The following is a 19049-nucleotide window of genomic DNA, read 5'->3' as shown; positions in this document are numbered from 1 at the left end:
CTAGTTACAAGAAACGAAGGCTAATTATTAGAAAGGAATATATCTCAAGAATTCCTTTTTCTAGTTCCAAGAACAATTATATTATTTTGTTCAATGTAGGAAAAATCAACTTTACTACCAATGAAACTCAGTTAATTTTAATGTTTAATTAAAAATTTACTCCTGCGGGGAAAATTTCAAGATAACTGTTGCATAAATAACAAAGAGTGAGACGAAATAAATGCATTTAATGTAACTTTTGTTTTATTATCTCACTTTCTAAGAGACCACAGTGATTTCTACAAACAACACCATTGGGAAAGAAGTCTTAATTCGGCTAGCATGCTTTTATAGTATGCTTATAAAGTTATTTCTAGACACTTATATCTTAATAACATTTTATTTCCAGTTAGATATTTAACCACATGTAAGCCAATCCATTTCATATATGGAATATATCATCAGTCGTCATTTTCTAATATTATCTGTTGATTCCTAAAGATATGTAAGGTTAATGGTTAACTCAAGATACTTTGGACTGATAAAATGTCCATTTCAGTCCAAGATAACATTGACAGTCATAATTTATCATTTTATGGATTACATGGATGAAATATTACAATAATATATCAGTTTACTTCCCCTTAGAGATTAAAAACCATGCTGTATCTCTATTTGTTTTAATTGATGGATGGTGGAAAATGGGCCACATCTGTCATTGGCAAGATATGTGCTTCATTTTTTATTGCAAATGTCTTCCTATAGTGTATATTATTTTACTCATGGAAACTACTCCACTTTCAAGAAAAGTATGACATTCATACTTCAAACTCAGCATACTTTTTATATTTAATCTGTAAATATTTGTCATTTTTATAGCTTTGTCTGACCAATACAGATAGCTGCAATATGATCTTAAGCGTCTCTCAAATATTAATTTAATAAAAAACCTAAATACTTTAAACAGATTTGCATTGTTCACATTTTGCATTCTTTAACTTCTAGCTTATGACATATTGATTTTATGATGTTCTTATACTCAAAAATCCCTTTCAGACTTTCATTCTTGTCTTTGCAAAGTTTCTTACACTTTTTCTATCCTCACTTATACTTCATGCTCTTTGACTCCAGACTTTTTATTGTACCGAAGATTAACTTAAGTAACAATGGGGTACATTTACCTTTCTTGGAGCCCCCTTTCTTAGTCAGGGATGAAGTATGTGTCCTGCCTCACAATTAAAATAAGACCTGAAGACATAGACACTGAACTAAACTTAAGTAAGTAATATATCTTTTCAGATATATGAAACATAACGGTCAGAATTTTTTTTAGAATCTACTTATATTTTCATAGAATTTTATTGGATGGCTTTCACTCATTTATGGTAACAGATTTTTACTCTGATATGTGCATACTCTGCCATCACTTCTGATTAATAACAACAGATAGCACAACATAAAAATTTCAGAAAATCCAAATCATATTTTAGAGCAAATTTTATGTTAAAATATTGAGCATATTACATTTTTAGTTATCTTTTCAAGTATATATTGAATGATGCTAAAACGTTTTTCAAAAGAGGAAAACAGTTTTAAAGAACTACTGTTTTAAAGAACTACATACAACCTACTTGGTGATGATACTAAGGAAGTATAAAGCAACTAAAGAGGTTTAAGTGAGTTTGTGAAAAGCATGTTCTCTGTAATTAGTTAACAGTTATATCCTGGAACCTGAGGTATGGTCCCACTCATAATAAGAACTCATTTTTTATCCATTTTTCAATGGATACTCAAAGAACTCAATGCCTCATTATAAGCACAACAAAATATTGAACAAGATGTTTGAGATCAAAACAGTTTAAATATGAAGAATATGAATAATTCCACTGGGGGAGGAGGAAAAGGTTTTATTTCTTACTTAAAAAGAATAAAGGTTGATATTTTATGAGGAGAAGTCCTTACCCCATTGGGTGGAGAGGAAATCCATTCCAGCTCTGTTTGTTGTGCTTTAGAATCCAGCAGTAGTACTGAAAAAGAAAGTTGCATTTCTAAATGTCAGATGAAAAATGAAAACATGTTTGTAAAAGTTATTAAAGTCGATCTAATTTTTAAAATAATTACCATTTTATGATTTAAAATAAAGAGTTATTTACATTAATGAATGACAAAATGTATACCTACCTCTTACAAATATATTCCACTTTCTTAGAGGAAAAAAGATATTAAAACACTAGCATTATAGTTTTTAATTAAAATATTAAAATTAACTAAAAACTCAAAAGTAGCATGAAAACAAGGGTAAAAAATTGATATATGAAGTATACTGATTCGATAGTAATAATATATTGTAAAGAATTTTGTAAACCACTGAGTGCTCTAAACTTTGTCAAATATAATAACATTAACATAATAAAGCATACTTCCCTATTACTCCTCAACCAGTCATTAATTTGTACTATTCTTCCAAAAGTACTTCCTAGTGCCTTTTGAGAATTGGAGCTTTTTTTTTTAAACTTTCCACACACAGTGTCTTCTCTTAAGCCAAAATGAATACAATTAAAAACTATATTAAGCAATGTTATCATGAGAAAAATAAATTTCCTATCACTTACAAGATATATTATTGGGTTAGTCAAACATTTGTTTTCAATATTTCTATTTTTTAAATTTCCCAATATTTCAAAGCAGTACATAATTCTCAAAATGGAATATTTAAACTTTGACTTGACTTTTAAAACACAGTTGTATTCTGCTTTTATGCTACCATAAAGCATAATACACTTAACTTAATATTTATATAAATGTAATTAATGCTCCTGATAGTATTAATATAATGTATGCAGATATCATACATTAATATCTACCAGACTTCCAATTTAATATATTTTATTGCTTTTTAGGACGATTCCCCTCCTAAAGCATTCACTCTTTGCTCAAACCGGTTGCAGAGTTACATGAGTTTGTATTCTTTAAAAATATTTCTATGATTCTATAGCATTTTAACAAATGTATCAATTTGTCCAGAAGTAATGGTGAATACATTTTCAAGTATGTAAATACGCTTACCATCATCCTCAGCAAAATGTTAAAATTTGAACTTAAATTAAATACATGCTTAAATAAACTTTTCAATGACCAACAGAGGGAAAAAAATGTGTTTTTAAAGGTAACGAAAATTTGTTATGCTAAGAAAAGAAACAGTTGATTGATTATGTGTTCAACTCCTTCAAGCTAGTCAAGGTTATTCCCTATAACTGAAAATGGATATAGAAACACTTTTTTCCCAAAATGTTTTATACTTAAGACTCTCAGGGAGACCATGACAGCACAAACCTTGGTTACAAACACTTGACTCCCTTTCAAATAATAATTATAATTTCAAAGCCACACTTTTAAAATACCAAGTTGTACTTCGAACTAGGAACAGCCATAAATGTTTAGATTACTGAATTTGCATTAAGTAACTTTTAAAGTTTATTTTGTTTTTGTCCTCAACGTGGACAAACAACATGGATTCCAGGTACTTTCCTTTTGAGATTACTTATTATTATTTTTTTTTTCGGTCTTCCGCAGTGACAAGAGACATGTGAATTTTAAACCCAGGAAGCTTTCTTGGTCGTTTTTGAGGGTGAATTAAACACTGTGATGATTGTTTACTCCTTTTCCGTTACCCCTCAGCACAGCCTGGGGTGGGAACCAGGGACCCCGGCGGGGCGGTGATGGCAAACAAGTTAAGAGAGAACAAATGAACAAATAAAACAAAAGGGAAACCGACCCCTGAGCGTTTAACCAGCTCGAACGATTCACCGTGTCTCCCTTCCGCTGTCCGCTCTCTGTGCCAGCCCGCAAGTGCGCGCTTTTGCCTTCCCGCTCAGAGCACCGAGCGCCAGCCTCCCTTCGCGCCCGCAGAGGCGTAGCCCGGCGGCCAACCAGGACCCAGGGCACACGGGCCGGGGTTCGGGGACTCTGCGCTCTGCCTCGCGGGCTGGAGTGGGGGATGCAGGGGGTGGCGGCAAGGGTGAGGAGAGAGATGCGGGTCGCGCCCGGCGGGGCCAGCCCGGAGCCGGGCGGGCAGCTGCTAGAGCCGGGGCGGGGCCGTCGGTGGGGCGGGGCGGGGCGGGGAGGGGGCTGCCCGACTGGCGCGCCCGCCGGCCGAAGCATCCATTACGCCTCCGCCAGACTTGGGCACTCCAGGGAGCCGGTGGCGCCCTAGCTCCAGAAGAAACTGGGAGGAGGAGAGGGGCTATCGGGAAGCGTCTCCTCAGAGGGAGCGCGGCGAAGGCATTAACGAAAGGAAAAACAGCGGCTGCACTTCGCCTCCAAACGTCAGACTGACTTACACGCGCGCTCCCAGTAGCCGGAACTGACCTCCCCGATAGAACGTGTGCGGGAAAAGGGGAGAAAGGGGGGGTGCCCCTTCTTCCTGTAACTACCCCCCATCCGCTCCGGAGAGCCAGGCACCTGTTCCAGGCGCTTCCCGGCGCTTGCCCCTGGGTGCCGCGGCGCCGTCTCGGGGCTTGCTCGCTCCCAGAACGGCAGCCCTGGGCCACCGTGGCGCGCCGGGTGCGTTGCCACCGAGAAGCGGAGCGCATTCCTCACCCCCGCCCACCATTTAAACAGCTCACTTCTGCATGTAAAGAATTCGGCCTCCTAGAATCAGAATCCTCTCCACGTATTTCGCACCCAGAAGAGGAGCGCGGGCGAGCAAGCCATTCTGACTGCAGGAACCTCTCCCCCTAGTGATGCAGTTATTTATAGCTCAAACTCCAGCCGGGGTCTGTGCGAGCTCGCGCGCGGGGTTTCGCCTCGGCGGTGCAAACTTTTCCTCGGGTCCCGCTATTCCAGGGGCATCAATACAAGTTTCCAGGATTCAATGTCCCTAATCGCTAATGTCATGCGAGTAGAAGTGTGGGCTTTTGTGTGTATGGCTCTGTGTTTCTAGCAGATGTGGGTTCATCTGCAAACGCGAAGCCGACAGCTGGAAGTTAAGGTTTTCTCTGAATGGGTTCAGCATCAACACAGGTTGCAGATGTGGAAACTGGGGTCAGAAGGTCAGGCTGTATCAAGGAGCAGACTATGGCGTTTGGCTGTGGGAGAGGGTGTTTTGAGTGACCGAAGAGAATTTTAAAAAGCAGCACTAAATCACTAAGTTTTCAGGGATAGATGAAGCGAGTACCGGTACGTATCCACTCCCGACCACCATGACCTAAATCTGATAACAGATTTCTCCATCCTCCACACTTTAGGAACAAGTAATTATTAGTAGTCTGCTTTTAAATATCGGGAAATCAACCTTAGACTTACAGCCTGCAAGATACGGAGGAGGGCGGGTAGATTGTGACACTGCTCAGAAGCAAGACCTTTCCATTGACAGGATTTATTTTTCCCCAGCTCCAACTACAGGCACCGAAAGGTATTTTACTTTCTGTTAATGGTTCAAAGGAGAAGGGGGGGGGGGGATAGCCATATACAGGCGTATCAGGCTGCCCAAATGAATCCTGGATCTAGTCAACCAGAGCTAGCCCTCGGGGTCCAGGTCTTTTTCAAGGTTAGACCACTCGTACCCCTTAACTGCCGGACTGTGGGGCAGAGGTCTGGGGGCCTCTGGTCGCCCGGGAGGCATCTCGTAATCAGTTGCACTGCCCCAGCCCGTCCCCTGCCTCCCCGGCCCGGCCGAGCCCTCTGGGCTACCGCTGTCCCTGCGGCCTCCAGGACCCGCGCGGCGCGCGCTGAATGGAGATGTCTCAGGACCGCGGGGCGCGGAGCGCGCGCCGCCCGCTGCTTCACCTCCGCGGCGTTATTGTTCCATGCAGGCGGCCGAGCGCCAGCCGCAGGCCCGCGCCGGCTCCTCGGACGCAGTGAGCACTTCATTAGTAACCTGAGCGTTCGGAGCTCACCCAAGTCACGGCGCCTCTAGAAAGTCTCCGGACTCCAGCCTCTCGCCGGCGGGCTGGTCAGGATATTAGAGGCTGCACTCCCCAGCCTCCGACCAACTCCGGCCGCAGCTTACCCCCAGGGAGACGAACGGCGAGAGGAGGAAGAGGAGAGGGCTAGAGGAAGAGATCTGACTTGCCCGGGGTCCCGGAGAATGAGCTTGCCGGCCGTTCCCACACCCCCGCCCCCCGCCCTCCGTTGCTGCTCACGCCCTCTGTACAGTCTGCGCCAGAAATCCCGCTCCCGTCGGGCGAACGGCCCCGGGCGCGGGGCTGCAAGCGTCTCGGAGCAGCCCGCTTGCCACTCGCCCGCCAGGAGCGGCCCGAACGTTGAGGGGGCGGGGAGCCGGCGGGGGAGGTTCGCCCGGCGCCGGAGGCGCGGCCGGCAACCCCGCGGACCAGCCGGCTTTTGCAGGTAGACAGCTAAATAAATGTCAGAACAAACTTTGCTTTCCCATCACCTTACCTTCCTTTGCAGCCTGTGCTTCCACGGTGTGTGCAAAGCGGAGCAGCCAGATGTAGCATAAAATAATCCATGAAGGGTGCCGAGTTTGAAAAACCATGGTGCATGAGAAGGTTTTATCTTAGGTTTCAGTTGAGTCGCAGCTTTTTAAATGCTGTTGGCTCCGGAGTATGTGGGGCTTTTTTAAAAAACAAAAATTATTGCGCTCCACGCATCGATTCCCTTTCTCGATCTACGGCCGGCTGCTCCACGTTTAGCTTTTTAAAAAAATTTTCCCCTCCTCTGGTCCGCACAGTGTTTGCTGCCTGCAAGTCTCCGACTGCAGACCGGCCGCTTGCTCCACACTCCAATAATATCAATTAGGGGGGAGGGAGGCGGGGCTCCGAGCCGAGAGCCTCTGCCACTCGGGCTGAGTGGCAGGCGCAGCCGGCCTCCCAGGCGGCGATTCCCAGGGCTTGGGGGCGGGTCCCGGCGAAACGGCCGCCCCGGCCTTGGGGGCGGGTTTCGGGGCGTGGGCCAATCGGCGGCCAGCGGAGTCAGGTTGCGGGTCCAGGATTCCCTCCAGGTTTTGAGCTCCGGGCTGGCGCTGGATGCTCCGAGAAGGAGGACGTGGAGGGCAACCGAGGTGCGTGCTGCTGTGGGAGCTTTGCTTTTAGCAACCGCAGCTTTCGTGGAGCAGAATCAATCCTAAAATAACGCTCCCAATCTACAATCGTGTTTATAGCGGTGGTCCTCGCGATCTTTAGAAACGAGGGGATGCAAGCCATCTCTCAGCTACCAAGCACGGAGCCGGGACAGTGAAATGAGCTGTGCCTTTAAGTAAAGTGCCTTTACTTTTTTTTTTTTTTTTGTAGTCACAACCTCCGCGGGTCGGGTAACTTTGTTCTTTTTCTTTCTTGAAGCGTTACTACTTCTCTTTTTCTGTTACTCCAAAGGCAGTTAGCTCTAGGCACCACCCAGCACAATCCCTGGAAGAATAAAAGTAACCAAATGTATTATGTTCAAACAATGTTTCCAAGAGTTTGAAACAAGCTCTGGCAAAAGAACCAGAGGAAAAGGGAGTGGAGAAAGGAAGTCTTTTGTTTTATGTGCCCTCTCACTCCCGCCCTATCATTTAACGATAGTTGGTTGGACGAAGTAGCACATTAAGAGAAACTTGTGAAGGTTCCGTATCGTTTTTCCTACATGTTTATCATTTTCTGAGATTTTCCTGGAATTGCCACACTTTGATCATTTTCCATTTCGCTGCATAAATTACATTTAATTTTAAAGAATGCTACCATGCATTGTTAATTAAAATTATATTAATATCAAGACCTCTTTCGCAAATATTGAGTACTTTTCAATAATAATTCAATAATTATCTTTCAAAGGCAAACTAAGAATAAAAAGTGTTACCAATATCGACAGTTGATTTCGTCTAACTAAAATATTGAGGACGACTGCCTAGAGGAATCCCTTTATCGTCAGGCAGTTTCTGACACTTTGCAATTCAAGATGTGAGTAGTACAATAAGAGGAAGAACTTAAAAACCTTAATTGCCAAATAATCGAATTCAAAGGTCAAGCAGAGTAACTTGATCACATGTCAAAGACGAGCTTTATTTTCTTCCTGTCCTATATTTCTTCCGTTTAAAAAAATCTGTCACTCACGATTTGCCTCTATGAGAGGCAAAAAGTTTGACTTTGCCTAAGACTCCAAACTTTTTCTATCTTTTCTATTTGGAAATGTAAATTGAGTTGTTTCTGGTATTTATAGCAAAGAGATGACAGATCCCCAGATTTTAAAATTTTATCTTATGGAAAATTGTCTCTTGTAGTTTTTACTTGCCTAATGCAATTACCAAGAAGAGAGAAATGATATTTCCTTCCCCTCTAACCTCTCTTTGGGTCTCTAGTTTATTTCTTAAATGTTACTTGTTCCTAGCCATTACCCCTATTAAACATTTTAGAAATTATATCTAAAAGCATCTTAAGTGCCCTTTAGAGGATTCATAGAAAATGTAAATTGCTTAACAGATTAACCTTGAAAATAGACAAAAAGATGTAGAGTGCACTTGTTACAGAGATCAAGCAGTATTGACACAAACAGATGCTTTAAGGAGTAAAAATTGTAAGGCGAAACATTAGAATTAAAAATATAGATCCCCACTCATAGGCAATAAAACTGTTAATCTCACATACTCTACTTAAGATATTAAACCACTTCTAATAGTTAAAATGCTTCTCCAGGCTTTCAACAATTTCCCCAGGGTCTCATCCCCACTTCTTAGAATGACACCAAGGTAGCCTTTAAAGTTTAAACTATTCCTTTCATCTATTGAATGACTAATACTCAGTGATGTGAATACAAATACCTTTCCATTAAACCAGGAAACTAAAGAAGTAACATCCTTCACTCTGATGGGTGTAGGTGGTATAAGGAGTCCCCTTACTGTGTGCCCTCTCTCTATCAGACATAGGGGCATGTTCAGCTTCGCTTTTATTTTTAGAGACAAGAGGCTTCACATTAAATGCACAAGTGCCAGACTGCTGACAGTTTTTCCTGCAGAGTTGCACGGTGATACTCATTTTTAGGTTTACCAACCTTTTCTTCTTTCTTTTGGATCTAGGTATAGTGATGAAGAACTCATGGAATTTAAATAAAAAGTGAATGACCTAGTAAAGAAAAGAATATTTATTATACTGTATTATATAGTATAATATATAAATATAATATATAAATTGGCATTAGACTGTATTTGACTAACAGCAAAGCATGTAAACCTCTTTGTACATGAAGCCACTGAAATGAAAAATAATCAGTTCACAAAACTTTCATATTTTAAAATAACTTTTAATAGGTAATTTCTTTATATCATTTTTAAAATGGTTTATTTTAGCTTCTTATCTATGATTTGTGCATATTATCTCTAAGGCAAATTTTAGAAAAGTAAATGTATGTGTGTATATAAAATGAATTAGAAATCATTTTCCTGAACAATACCAAATGGTGTATATATAACCAACATGGGTGAGCCAAAGCAGAAATTTTAAAAACTGTTTTTTCACTTTTATGTATTCATTGTGACATGCAGTTGATATAATACCCAGCTTATATTTAGGTAATTTTAAATAAATGGAAAAAAGAGACCAAAACTTTAATATTACCATCCATAGACCCTCTTTTGAAACATCTGTCATAATTGTATAGCAGAAAGATGAAAAATTCCTATTTTCAGATGCAGAGAAGACATGCCCAATATTTATGAACCATGTTATTTTTATCTATCTAATTACTAATCATCACACATAACTGTACATATATGAAAATAAATGTACAAATTCAAGACACACATTCCAAATGAGGGTATAGCTGTTATCTTCATTTAACTTGCTTCAACACTAATATTTACCTCACTGTTTATCTCTGGGAGATATTTTCTGATTTTAAGAGAGAAATAGTCACTTAAGAGTAAATTCTAATGACTTCAGGGAATTACCTCCATAAATTTTCAAATAAAAGCCTTTGTGTGTGTGTGTTAAACAGGCCTTTAGAGGGTAAAGGAAGAACCTGAGACTTCAATATGTTACAAATCCAAGGCTGCCAAACTAGGTAGTTAACAATGACAACAAACTCAAAGGGCTGTCTCTGAACCTACTACTTTTGCACTTACTATCTAAATACATTCACAGGTGGTAAATATGAAAATGCAAGTTCATCACAGAAAAGGGGGTGATTTAAACTGAATTAGAAAAGGTACCATACAGAAGAAACTGATTATAAATAGAAAAGAAACATTATGTCTCAGTTAATAGATATTACAGAAAATTAGGTTTTCTATTTGTGATTTCAGTCAAAATGTAAATAGTCTTCCCGCTGTACAGGAAAATCACTTACATATTTACATTAGCGTGATTTATGTAGTGTATATAAAATATGTACTTGCAGTCCAATGTAAAAAAAATGTACATAAACTAAGCTCATAAAAAACATAGTAATAATGTTACTTATTCTTCGAAATTTCAGATTCATCTAGCAGTATAGGAAGTCAGAGTTCAGAAATCAAATCATAAGTCAAGACTATATTTTGTGCCTTTGTAAAAGTTCATTCACTTTTGTATGGTCAGATAAATTGGTGATGCTCAGAAAATTAAAATTATAATCCTTTAACTGCAATTACTGAGTTAATTCCAGAGAGCTTAACAAATAAAAATACAATTTATATCAAGATTATGGGTCCAATTGAATATTGCTAAGGTGTTACTCTGAAATTTTCTGATCGCTTAAAATATTCAAAGGTGTTAAATCAAATAACTTTTATTATTTGACTATTATTAAGAGAACTACAAACATAGCATAGAAATGTGACACATTATACTCAAAATCACTTAACACATGTCCAATTGTGCTTAAGAATTTTTTTTTTTTCAAATTTGATTTTGCCCAGGGAGGCTCTTCTTTTCCACTACTTATACTTCATTTTTCTATAAATCACCAGCACTGATAGGAAGAACTAGTTTAAATTATGCAAATTACTTCTACATGCTTTCACGGTTTCTCATCTTGCAATTTTTTAGCTCTTCAAACCCAGTGGATTGTCAGGTGTCAAGGAGATCTGTGATAATTCAGTGACCACCAGGGGGCATCAGGACCTCTGAATGTCCTAGCCAACCAAGTCCACACTGAATAAAAATGAGGTAATTATGAAATTATCTATATATATAATTATATGTATATATATATATATTTGTATATAACTTTATATATAATAATTGGTACCTATTTGTTCCCTTGACACTTTTAAGTTTCTTATACTCTGTACCTATGCCAGCTTACTTAAAGGCCTTTGTAAAAATCTGTGAGATGTTCTATAACCTATTTCAATCTATTCACGCCATATTTAACTGAAGAGGCTCTAAAGGCACCTTAGAAGGTGAATTATATTGCAGAAAAGCTCTCTTCAATTCTTTTAAACCAAACATCTGAGCAACTCTCAGTCTCCAGATAGAGCTCAGATATTCTCTTCCTTCCTTTCCACCCACTTGACTCCCAAAGTCTTTTACCCTGGAAACAGGGCCAGGCTGGGATTGAGTATTCCCTTGGACTTGACAGTTCTGAGTTTTTAAGGATCCTGTGATGTTCCTAGGACTCTCTAGCTTGAGGAACATTTTATAGACCTCTTCTCCCCCTGGTCTTCTGCCACGGTTAATACTAAAAATGAAATTCTGTCAAAATTTGCCTGGCTATTCTCAAGGAGGTCTAAGAAAAGTCTCAACAATAGTAATTTTATGCATCAAAGTAATTTAAAAATAGTGTTTCTATGTTATGGGGAAAAGAATTCATGAATAGTGTGTCCTAGCTGTAAAATATAAAGCTGTGGGTACTTTCTCCACTGACTAAGGGTGGAATTCTGCACACTGCCAAAGGTGGTGCCATATACTACCCCTTAACTTGGCCCGCAGTGTGTGTTCTGTGGGGAAAGTTGGCACATTTGTATGAGACAAGGACCTTCCTGGGAGGAAAGGTATCTTAAGTCCCTAACGCAATCCCATTTGAATTTCAACAATATTAGAAGCTCTAAAATATTAGAATGGCTCTGAGAAGTAAATAAGCCTAAGTACCTCAGAGAAGTACTTATTGTGAGGGAATGAAAATTCTGGGCTTAAAATTTGCTGGGTGAACACATATGCCTGAGGCTCAGAAGCCCTCTGAACCCAGCAACGCAGGTATGGTGTTTGTACTAATTATCTAAGTGTGAACTAAAAGAGCTATACCGTTATAGCTCAAATGTTGAGTGACACTACAGAACAAGGTTTCAGTGTAGCAATTCTGTGTAAAGGTAGGTTTCAAATGTTATACAGTATGGCAGTAAGGAAAATGAAGTCACTAGTGGACTAAACATATGAATCATTGGGAAGAAATCTGATCCCTTTGGACTGATTGTACTACTAGGAATTCTTAGACAATTATGGAGAAAAGAAAACCTCAAGAAGGAGGTGCTAGATTTCCCCTTAAATTGAACTAGTCAAACTAAAAGAGACAAGTGACTATGCTTCTCCTCGATGATGTGGATCAAATAGATTACAGGTTCACAATCTAAATAGCATAATATTTCAGAAAAAGAATACTGATAGAAACGTTGATTAAAAATAGTATTTTTGAGTATTATTAAATATTTAGAAAGGCACTGGGGGCATATTCAGATGAATAAAGGCATAGCCCAATATTCAGAAGACCTAACACCATCAGGATTCCTTTGTAACTCATGTTTCCTTTTAGAAACAGAGAAATCATATGTTCAGAGAAATAGGTAACTAGCCAGTTTTACTCAGTGTTGATTTTGGCCACTTCAGCAATGATATCTTCATAGTCACACTTTTGGCCATAAATTACAAGATGATTCAATGTACAATATGGATTTTATCATCTGACTTGTCCAAGCGTGTTTTCTTTTCCCCTCTCTGCTCTTAGATCAGAAAAAAAAAATTTCATGAAAATTTATACTCCATCTCAGATTCTGTGAGGTTATTATTGTCATTGTTTGGTTTTACAGATGCATTGCTTTAGCTAAAGTTACAAAGTTAACCTGGCACATTCTCTAGTTGATTTTAGATTGATGAAATGACTGAGGTCTATCTCAGTTTAATTAAGTATTTTAATATCTGATAGTCACTCTCTCGGCAGTCTTTTATCCAGCAAGCTCTGGTGGTAAAGTGTGTGAAACTAAAGAAGTGAAATATAAGACAGAAATTTGCCTCATTTAAGGATAGATGATAACCATAAAAGGCAAAACCTACTTTACTTACCTCATGAGTACAGGGAAAGGAAATTTATCCTGCATTCCAATAAAGAAGGACGAGACCCCGCATTAGAGTTCTTTCAGATCTCAACTTGGATTTAATGTTTCTATACAATTACATCTCTGTCTTTATTTTAACAGTTTATCATATATTTACATATACCTTTGAGTTAAACTTTTGAGGGAACAACAAACTTTTGAGGAACAACTACCTTACAAGTTTGAATAAAGGTATATTATAATAACATGCATGTCCTCAGATACTTTAGGGAAACTGTCCAGTAGATCATCACATTTTAAGTGGTAGTTATGTACATTTTAGAGAATAACGGCTGTGATTCAATTGGTTATACTTGTTCCTAAGGCTACACAACAGGATGGTGAAGGATACTGAATGAAAAATTAAAAAAAAAAAAAAAAAGCAGTGATAAGCTTAGGATCAATGTTAGAGTTCTATGTATTCAAATATCTCAAAATACAATAAATATGTTTTTTAAAATTGCTCTATATTTACCCCTTTAATGTCTCATTGTATTTACCCTCTTTTTATTTTCCATCTCTTTACCTCTCTGCAACATTCTGGTTCACTAATTCTCTCCTCAACTTTGGTTAATCTGCTATCTAATCCATTCAATAGAGCTCTAATTTCCATAACTCTTTTTTTTTTTGGTTTTAGAAATTGTTTTTATCTTGTTTTGTTTTTCTAATTTTCCTGTTATTTTTTCATAGTATCTTATTCACTTAGGGTTACAATATGATCTTTTAGGTCTTTAACCAATTTACAGGAATTTCTTTTTTAGTTTTATCAAATTATTCTATTTCATGAAGGTCTTGAGGTTCTAATCCACCTATTTGTAGTATCTGCTGACTCTTGTTCATGGTGAGATCAGGGCATGTTTTGATGATAGTGGATACTTGCTGGCTTTGGGGTTTTTATATATATATATATATATATATATATATATATATATATATATATGCTTTTTTGGTCATGTTAAGGACATTTCTACCTATTGCCATTTTTTTAAGTGTTGTTTTGGTTTTTAATCAGAAAAGGCTATTGAATTTCTCAAATGCATTTTCAGGCCCTATGGAGATGGACAAATAGTGTTCTCCTTAGATATCATTTCCTTAATGTTCGTCCTGACTCAAAACTTCACTTATCACCCTAGTTAAAACAAAATGTCGGGATTCCCTGGTGGCGCAGTGGTTGAGAGCTCGCCTGTCAATGTAGGGGACGCGGGTTCGTGTCCCGGTCCAGGAGGATCCCACATGCCATGGAGCGGCTGGACCCGTGAGCCATGGCCGCTGAGGCTGCACGTCCAGAGCCTGTGCTCCACAACGGGAGAGGCCACAACAGTGAGAGGCCTGCGTACCACACACACAAAAAAATGTATCCCATTCCCCACCTCCACCTCTTCTTCTATTTTACTTATATCCATAGCACTTATAATCAGACACTGGCTGCCTGAATCCCAGGCTGTCTTATTCCGTTTGGGCCGCTATAACAAGTACCATAGACTGAGTGGCATATAAACAACAGCACTTTATTTCTCACAGTTTTAGACGCTGGGAAGTCCGAGATCAAGGAGCATGCAGATTCGTTGTCTGGTGAAGGCCCACTTTCTGGTTCATAGATGGCCATCTTTTCTCTGTGTTTTCACATGTCAGAAGGGGCAAGGGGGCTCTCTCAGGCTTCTTTTACAAGGGCACTCATCTCATTCATAAGGGCTCTGCCTTCATGACCTAATCACCTCCCAAAGGCCCCACCTCCTAATATCATCACCTTAGATGTTATGATTGCAAGATATGAATTTGGGGGGACATAAATATTCAGTCCCTAGCAGACACCTAGTAATTTTTCCCCTCAGGGGAGTCTCTTTCTTCCTCAACCAGAGCCCAGCCAACAAAGCCTCCTCAATGAGTAGAATGTTTTCTAGTCAACCTTCTATTAGGGGCACAATCCACCAGCAGACCTGGCTGTGTGTGTGTGTGTGTGTGTGTGTGCGTGTGTGTGTGTCTCCATCCCTGATCCCTGCCTTCTCTCCCATCAAAAGGCAGTGAAACTCATTTCACTCACCTGGCTCCATGAGCCAATAGCAGGACCCCGACCCTGGCAGCTGAAACCTTGGATCACAGCCTGCACCTGGGTTTCCCTTCCCTCTTCACTCCCCAGGCCTTTCCCTTCCTCTCTTCTGAGCTTGGCCAGGCCATCTCATGCCTGGGTGTTTGTAGCACAAGGGTGTTTGGACTGTCTACTCAACAGCCTGCCTGGACCAGGAGCTGTCACGTGCCTAGCGGTTGTAGTCTCCCTTGTTAACAATGAGAACATACCTAGGCCTTGAGCAAAAAATCGTCTTGGGTTTTTTTTTAATGTAGTTTTTTTTTTTTTTTTAATGCTTTCTGTACATAAAAAATAATTTTGGTTCTCCAGTGTTTTCTTTTAAAGTATCCTTTTCAAAATAAATTAAGTTTAAGAATTCTGGGAAGATGGCAGCTGTCGTAGAAGTAGAATTTGTGTCTTCCACAATTCCCACATAACACAGAGCGATTAAGATATTAAAACCCAAACCCACGGACAATATTTACAACGAGAGTAGATGACAAGGTATCCCCGTGTTACCCCAAAATACACAGAGTGGACAACAGCCATGAGAGCTGTCCAATGTCACAAGGATGGGGAAAGTAGAAGAAAGCAACAGTGTAACTGGATGCCCGAGGGCCCTGCGCACACTCAGTACAGCAGCAGAGTGAGCCCGCCCTTGCCACGCCCCCACCCCGCCCCTGTCCCGCCCCCTTAGCAGGAGAGCTCCACGCATGCGCGGGGGGAGGTGCCAAATAAGGACCCGACGCAGAGCTGTGAGCCGGGTCGTGGAGGAGCCGGAGCTGTGGAGGAGCCGGGCGAGCACTTGCAGTTGAGACGCGGAGGAACTTGGCTGACTCCGAGAGTGAGGTAGAAGTCTAAAGTATGAAAGTCTTTGAATTCTCACATTTGGCTGCTAGGGCTTCCTTGGTACTAGACCCCACAATGGACATCACCTCTAAGGAGTGGAGTCAGAATTAAGTAGGATGGGAACAGTGAAGACAAAAGCCAGAGAAGCTCCAACTGAGGGCTAGAACCAGGAGAGGCAAAAAAAAAGAAAAGAAAAAAAAAGAAAAAAGAAAACAGGCACAGGTCTCTGGCACAGAACTTAAGGGGCACCAAACAACTCAGAAATCAAGATAAATGAGATTTTAATGCAATAATTTTTCAAAAAGCAAATTTAATGCCAAAAATCCTTGATGAGAAAAATATCAAACTTTTAAAGGTAGACTCATTAACAGTCTGATGCTGAGCCATACTGGAACCTAGAGGCAAAAGGAGAAATCGGTAGCACTGATCCTGTCTTTATTACAGTGTTTTCAGGAGAGTGTTCCAGGAGCCCTCCTTGAGGACTCTACTAAAGAACCCGCTTCAGAAATCAAAATAACTAAAGAGACATTGCAGTAAGGATTAGTGTGAAGATTAAATAAGGGTTAAACAGAAGAGAGTATAGTAGGTAATTGATACGAATTCGGGTCCTTGGACTCTTGAATCATTTGGAGTCTGATGAGGATTTCAGGCAAGGCTTTATTGGGACTGGTGTAGCCCGAGGGAGTGAAAACAAGTAACAGGTGCCCTTGCTCGCTCTTGAAGGAGAGCAGGCTGTTTCCTTAAATGGCTTGAGGGTGTGAGTGGGTCAGGTGGGTCGGGCTGGAGGGGTGCCTTAGGTGGTCTGCCCACCCGCTTGGCGGTGCTGTCTGCAGGGGTCATGCACAGTGCCCTCCTTTGCTCCTAGCACCTCAGAAGTGGCAGTTGGTTTGTGACCTTTTTGTATCTTATTGTTTGTAATTGCCCGGCCTTCCCATGGGTGCAGTTATTTTTAGTTCCTTTGTATTCTGTTGCTCAAGGAGACCTTTGTCCAGGTGCAAGCACTCAGGTAAACGGTCCCAGCCTATCTCATAATGGCTTTATGTTCTGAGAATGCAGGCATGATACAAACAAAAAATTGGGACGGCGGAGGAGAGAATTGAAATATGGTGCGAAGTTTTAACTGTTTTCAGAAGCTGCAACTAGTTTTGATATTATATTTTTCCTAGCATATCATAGTTTATGATTTTGAGGTAGAGTTAACATAAAACATTATGTTAGTTTCAGATGTACAACATGATTCAATATTTCTATATATTGTAAAATATCACACAAAAAATTTTAGTATGTGACAGAAATACACATAATTAACGTAATTAACAGATGGAGCTTTTAAAAATGAGATAGGTGCTTTGATAGATGTATTCAGAGCAATAAGTCAGAATGGGGAGAACATCCTAGCAGTGACTGGTGTTTCAGATTGGTCTTGGGTTGTAAGGAATAGCTGGCCACATGAAGGTGATGGGGAGATGGAGATTTCAGAGAGCAGAGATAATATGTAAAGGGCATAGCAGGATATATATATGTTATATTTTACTGGAAAAACAGAAACTCCCTGGACATTTTAAACTGAAGAAATTTCATTTGAACGATCTTGAAAGTAGATCTTAATGAGGCCTAACAACAGCCTCAGGTGTGAGTTAGGAAGCAAAGCCTCTGAGTAGAGCCTTGAGATGTAGTGCAGATGAGCACCTTGATTGCTGCCTGTGGAAGACGCTGGCCCAAAGGGTCCACCTGGATTACATGAGATTCCTGACCCAGAGAAACTGGGATAACAAATGTTGGTTGTTATGTTAAGCCGCTGACTTTGGGGCTAATTTGTTATGCAATTGTACAAAACTAATACAAGGACTTTCACCAACTTTTGTAGGCATCTAATTTCCAAATTAAATTTCTTCAGTTTAAAGTGCCCAGTTTGTTTCCTCATACATCTATCAGAGCACTGAGGTATGAGGGTTCAATTGCTCCATATACTTAATATTTTTCCTAGTTTTTATTTTTGCCGTTCTGTGATGTCATATTGTGGTTTTAGTATTTATCTGATGACTAATGAACTTGAATACATCTTTGTATGTTTACTGGCCATTTGAATATCGTCATTTGTTAAGCATCTATTAAATATTCTTGTCCTTTTTGTCTGAGTTGTCTTTTTGTTATAGATTATAGCAGTTCATATATCTAGATATGCATCCTTTGTTGGGTATACATGTCTTGTCACACTTTGTGGCTTGCCTTTTTACTCTGTTAATGAAATCTTTTGATAAAAAGAAGTTCTTGATTTTAGTATGGTACATTTTATCATGATTTTCTTCTGAGATTAGTAATATTAGTATTCTGTTCAAGAATTCTTTGCCGAATTCAAGGCCACAGAGATATTTCCTTATGTTTTCCTCTACAGTCTGTATAATTTTCCCTTTCATATTGGGATCTGTAATCCATCTAGAATTGTTTTTTTTTGTTTTTGGAGGCAGGTAGAGGTCAAGATGCATTTTTTTCCCATGGAGTATACAATAGGCCTAGCATCATTTCTTGGAAAGACCTACTTTTCTGCATTGTAGTACAGTAGAGCTTTGATCGTAATCTGGTGGATGACTATATGTGTGAAAGATTCTACTAAGGTTTTGTGAAATTCTATTGTCAAAGAAACCATGTTAGTCAGAAATCTGAATAAATATTTACATATTTATTTCTGAGTAGAGGGGAAATGTGCTATTTAAAATGCTGTGCCATCACATGGCTTCACAAAGATCTCATTTTTGTTGATAGGACTTCAAAAACCTTTCTCTATACTTTGAGACAATATCTAGTTATTGTCCATTTGAAGTTTACCCTGATCTTTGGAAAATAGATTGCTTACTTAAGGCAAGCCCACAGATGTTTCATCTGCCTTAATTCTTCCTGTTTCACTGGACAGGAAGTAGCATGCAGTGCCACAAGTGATGT

General features: G+C 39.7%; 1 protein-coding gene and 1 long non-coding RNA gene across 5 annotated transcripts in view; one reads left to right on the top strand and one right to left on the bottom strand.

The window, feature by feature from the left end:
• The window catches only part of EPHA7 (EPH receptor A7), a 165021-nt gene extending 158328 nt beyond the window's left edge, over positions 1-6693 (bottom strand). For all 4 annotated transcript variants that reach the window (XM_082634292.1, XM_082634293.1, XM_082634294.1 and 1 more), the window contains exons 1-2: positions 6379-6693; positions 1942-2006 (exon numbers count right to left, since the gene is read on the bottom strand). In XM_082634292.1, coding sequence (XP_082490418.1) covers positions 1942-2006; positions 6379-6475 — 162 coding nt within the window. In that variant the 5' untranslated portion in view covers positions 6476-6693. The remainder of the gene's footprint in view (positions 1-1941; positions 2007-6378) is intronic.
• Positions 6694-6901: 208 nt separating this feature from the next.
• The window catches only part of LOC309811108, a 60677-nt gene continuing 48529 nt past the window's right edge, over positions 6902-19049 (top strand). The window contains exons 1-2 of the long non-coding RNA XR_014295104.1: positions 6902-7000; positions 10935-11054. This is a non-coding gene — a long non-coding RNA (uncharacterized lncRNA). The remainder of the gene's footprint in view (positions 7001-10934; positions 11055-19049) is intronic.

Source organism: Mesoplodon mirus (genome assembly GCF_964341445.2).
Source record: "Mesoplodon mirus genome assembly, chromosome: 10".
Lineage (NCBI taxonomy): Eukaryota > Metazoa > Chordata > Mammalia > Artiodactyla > Ziphiidae > Mesoplodon > Mesoplodon mirus.
Note: the sequence above shows the minus strand (reverse complement) of the source record. Positions and strands in the feature narration are given on the sequence as shown.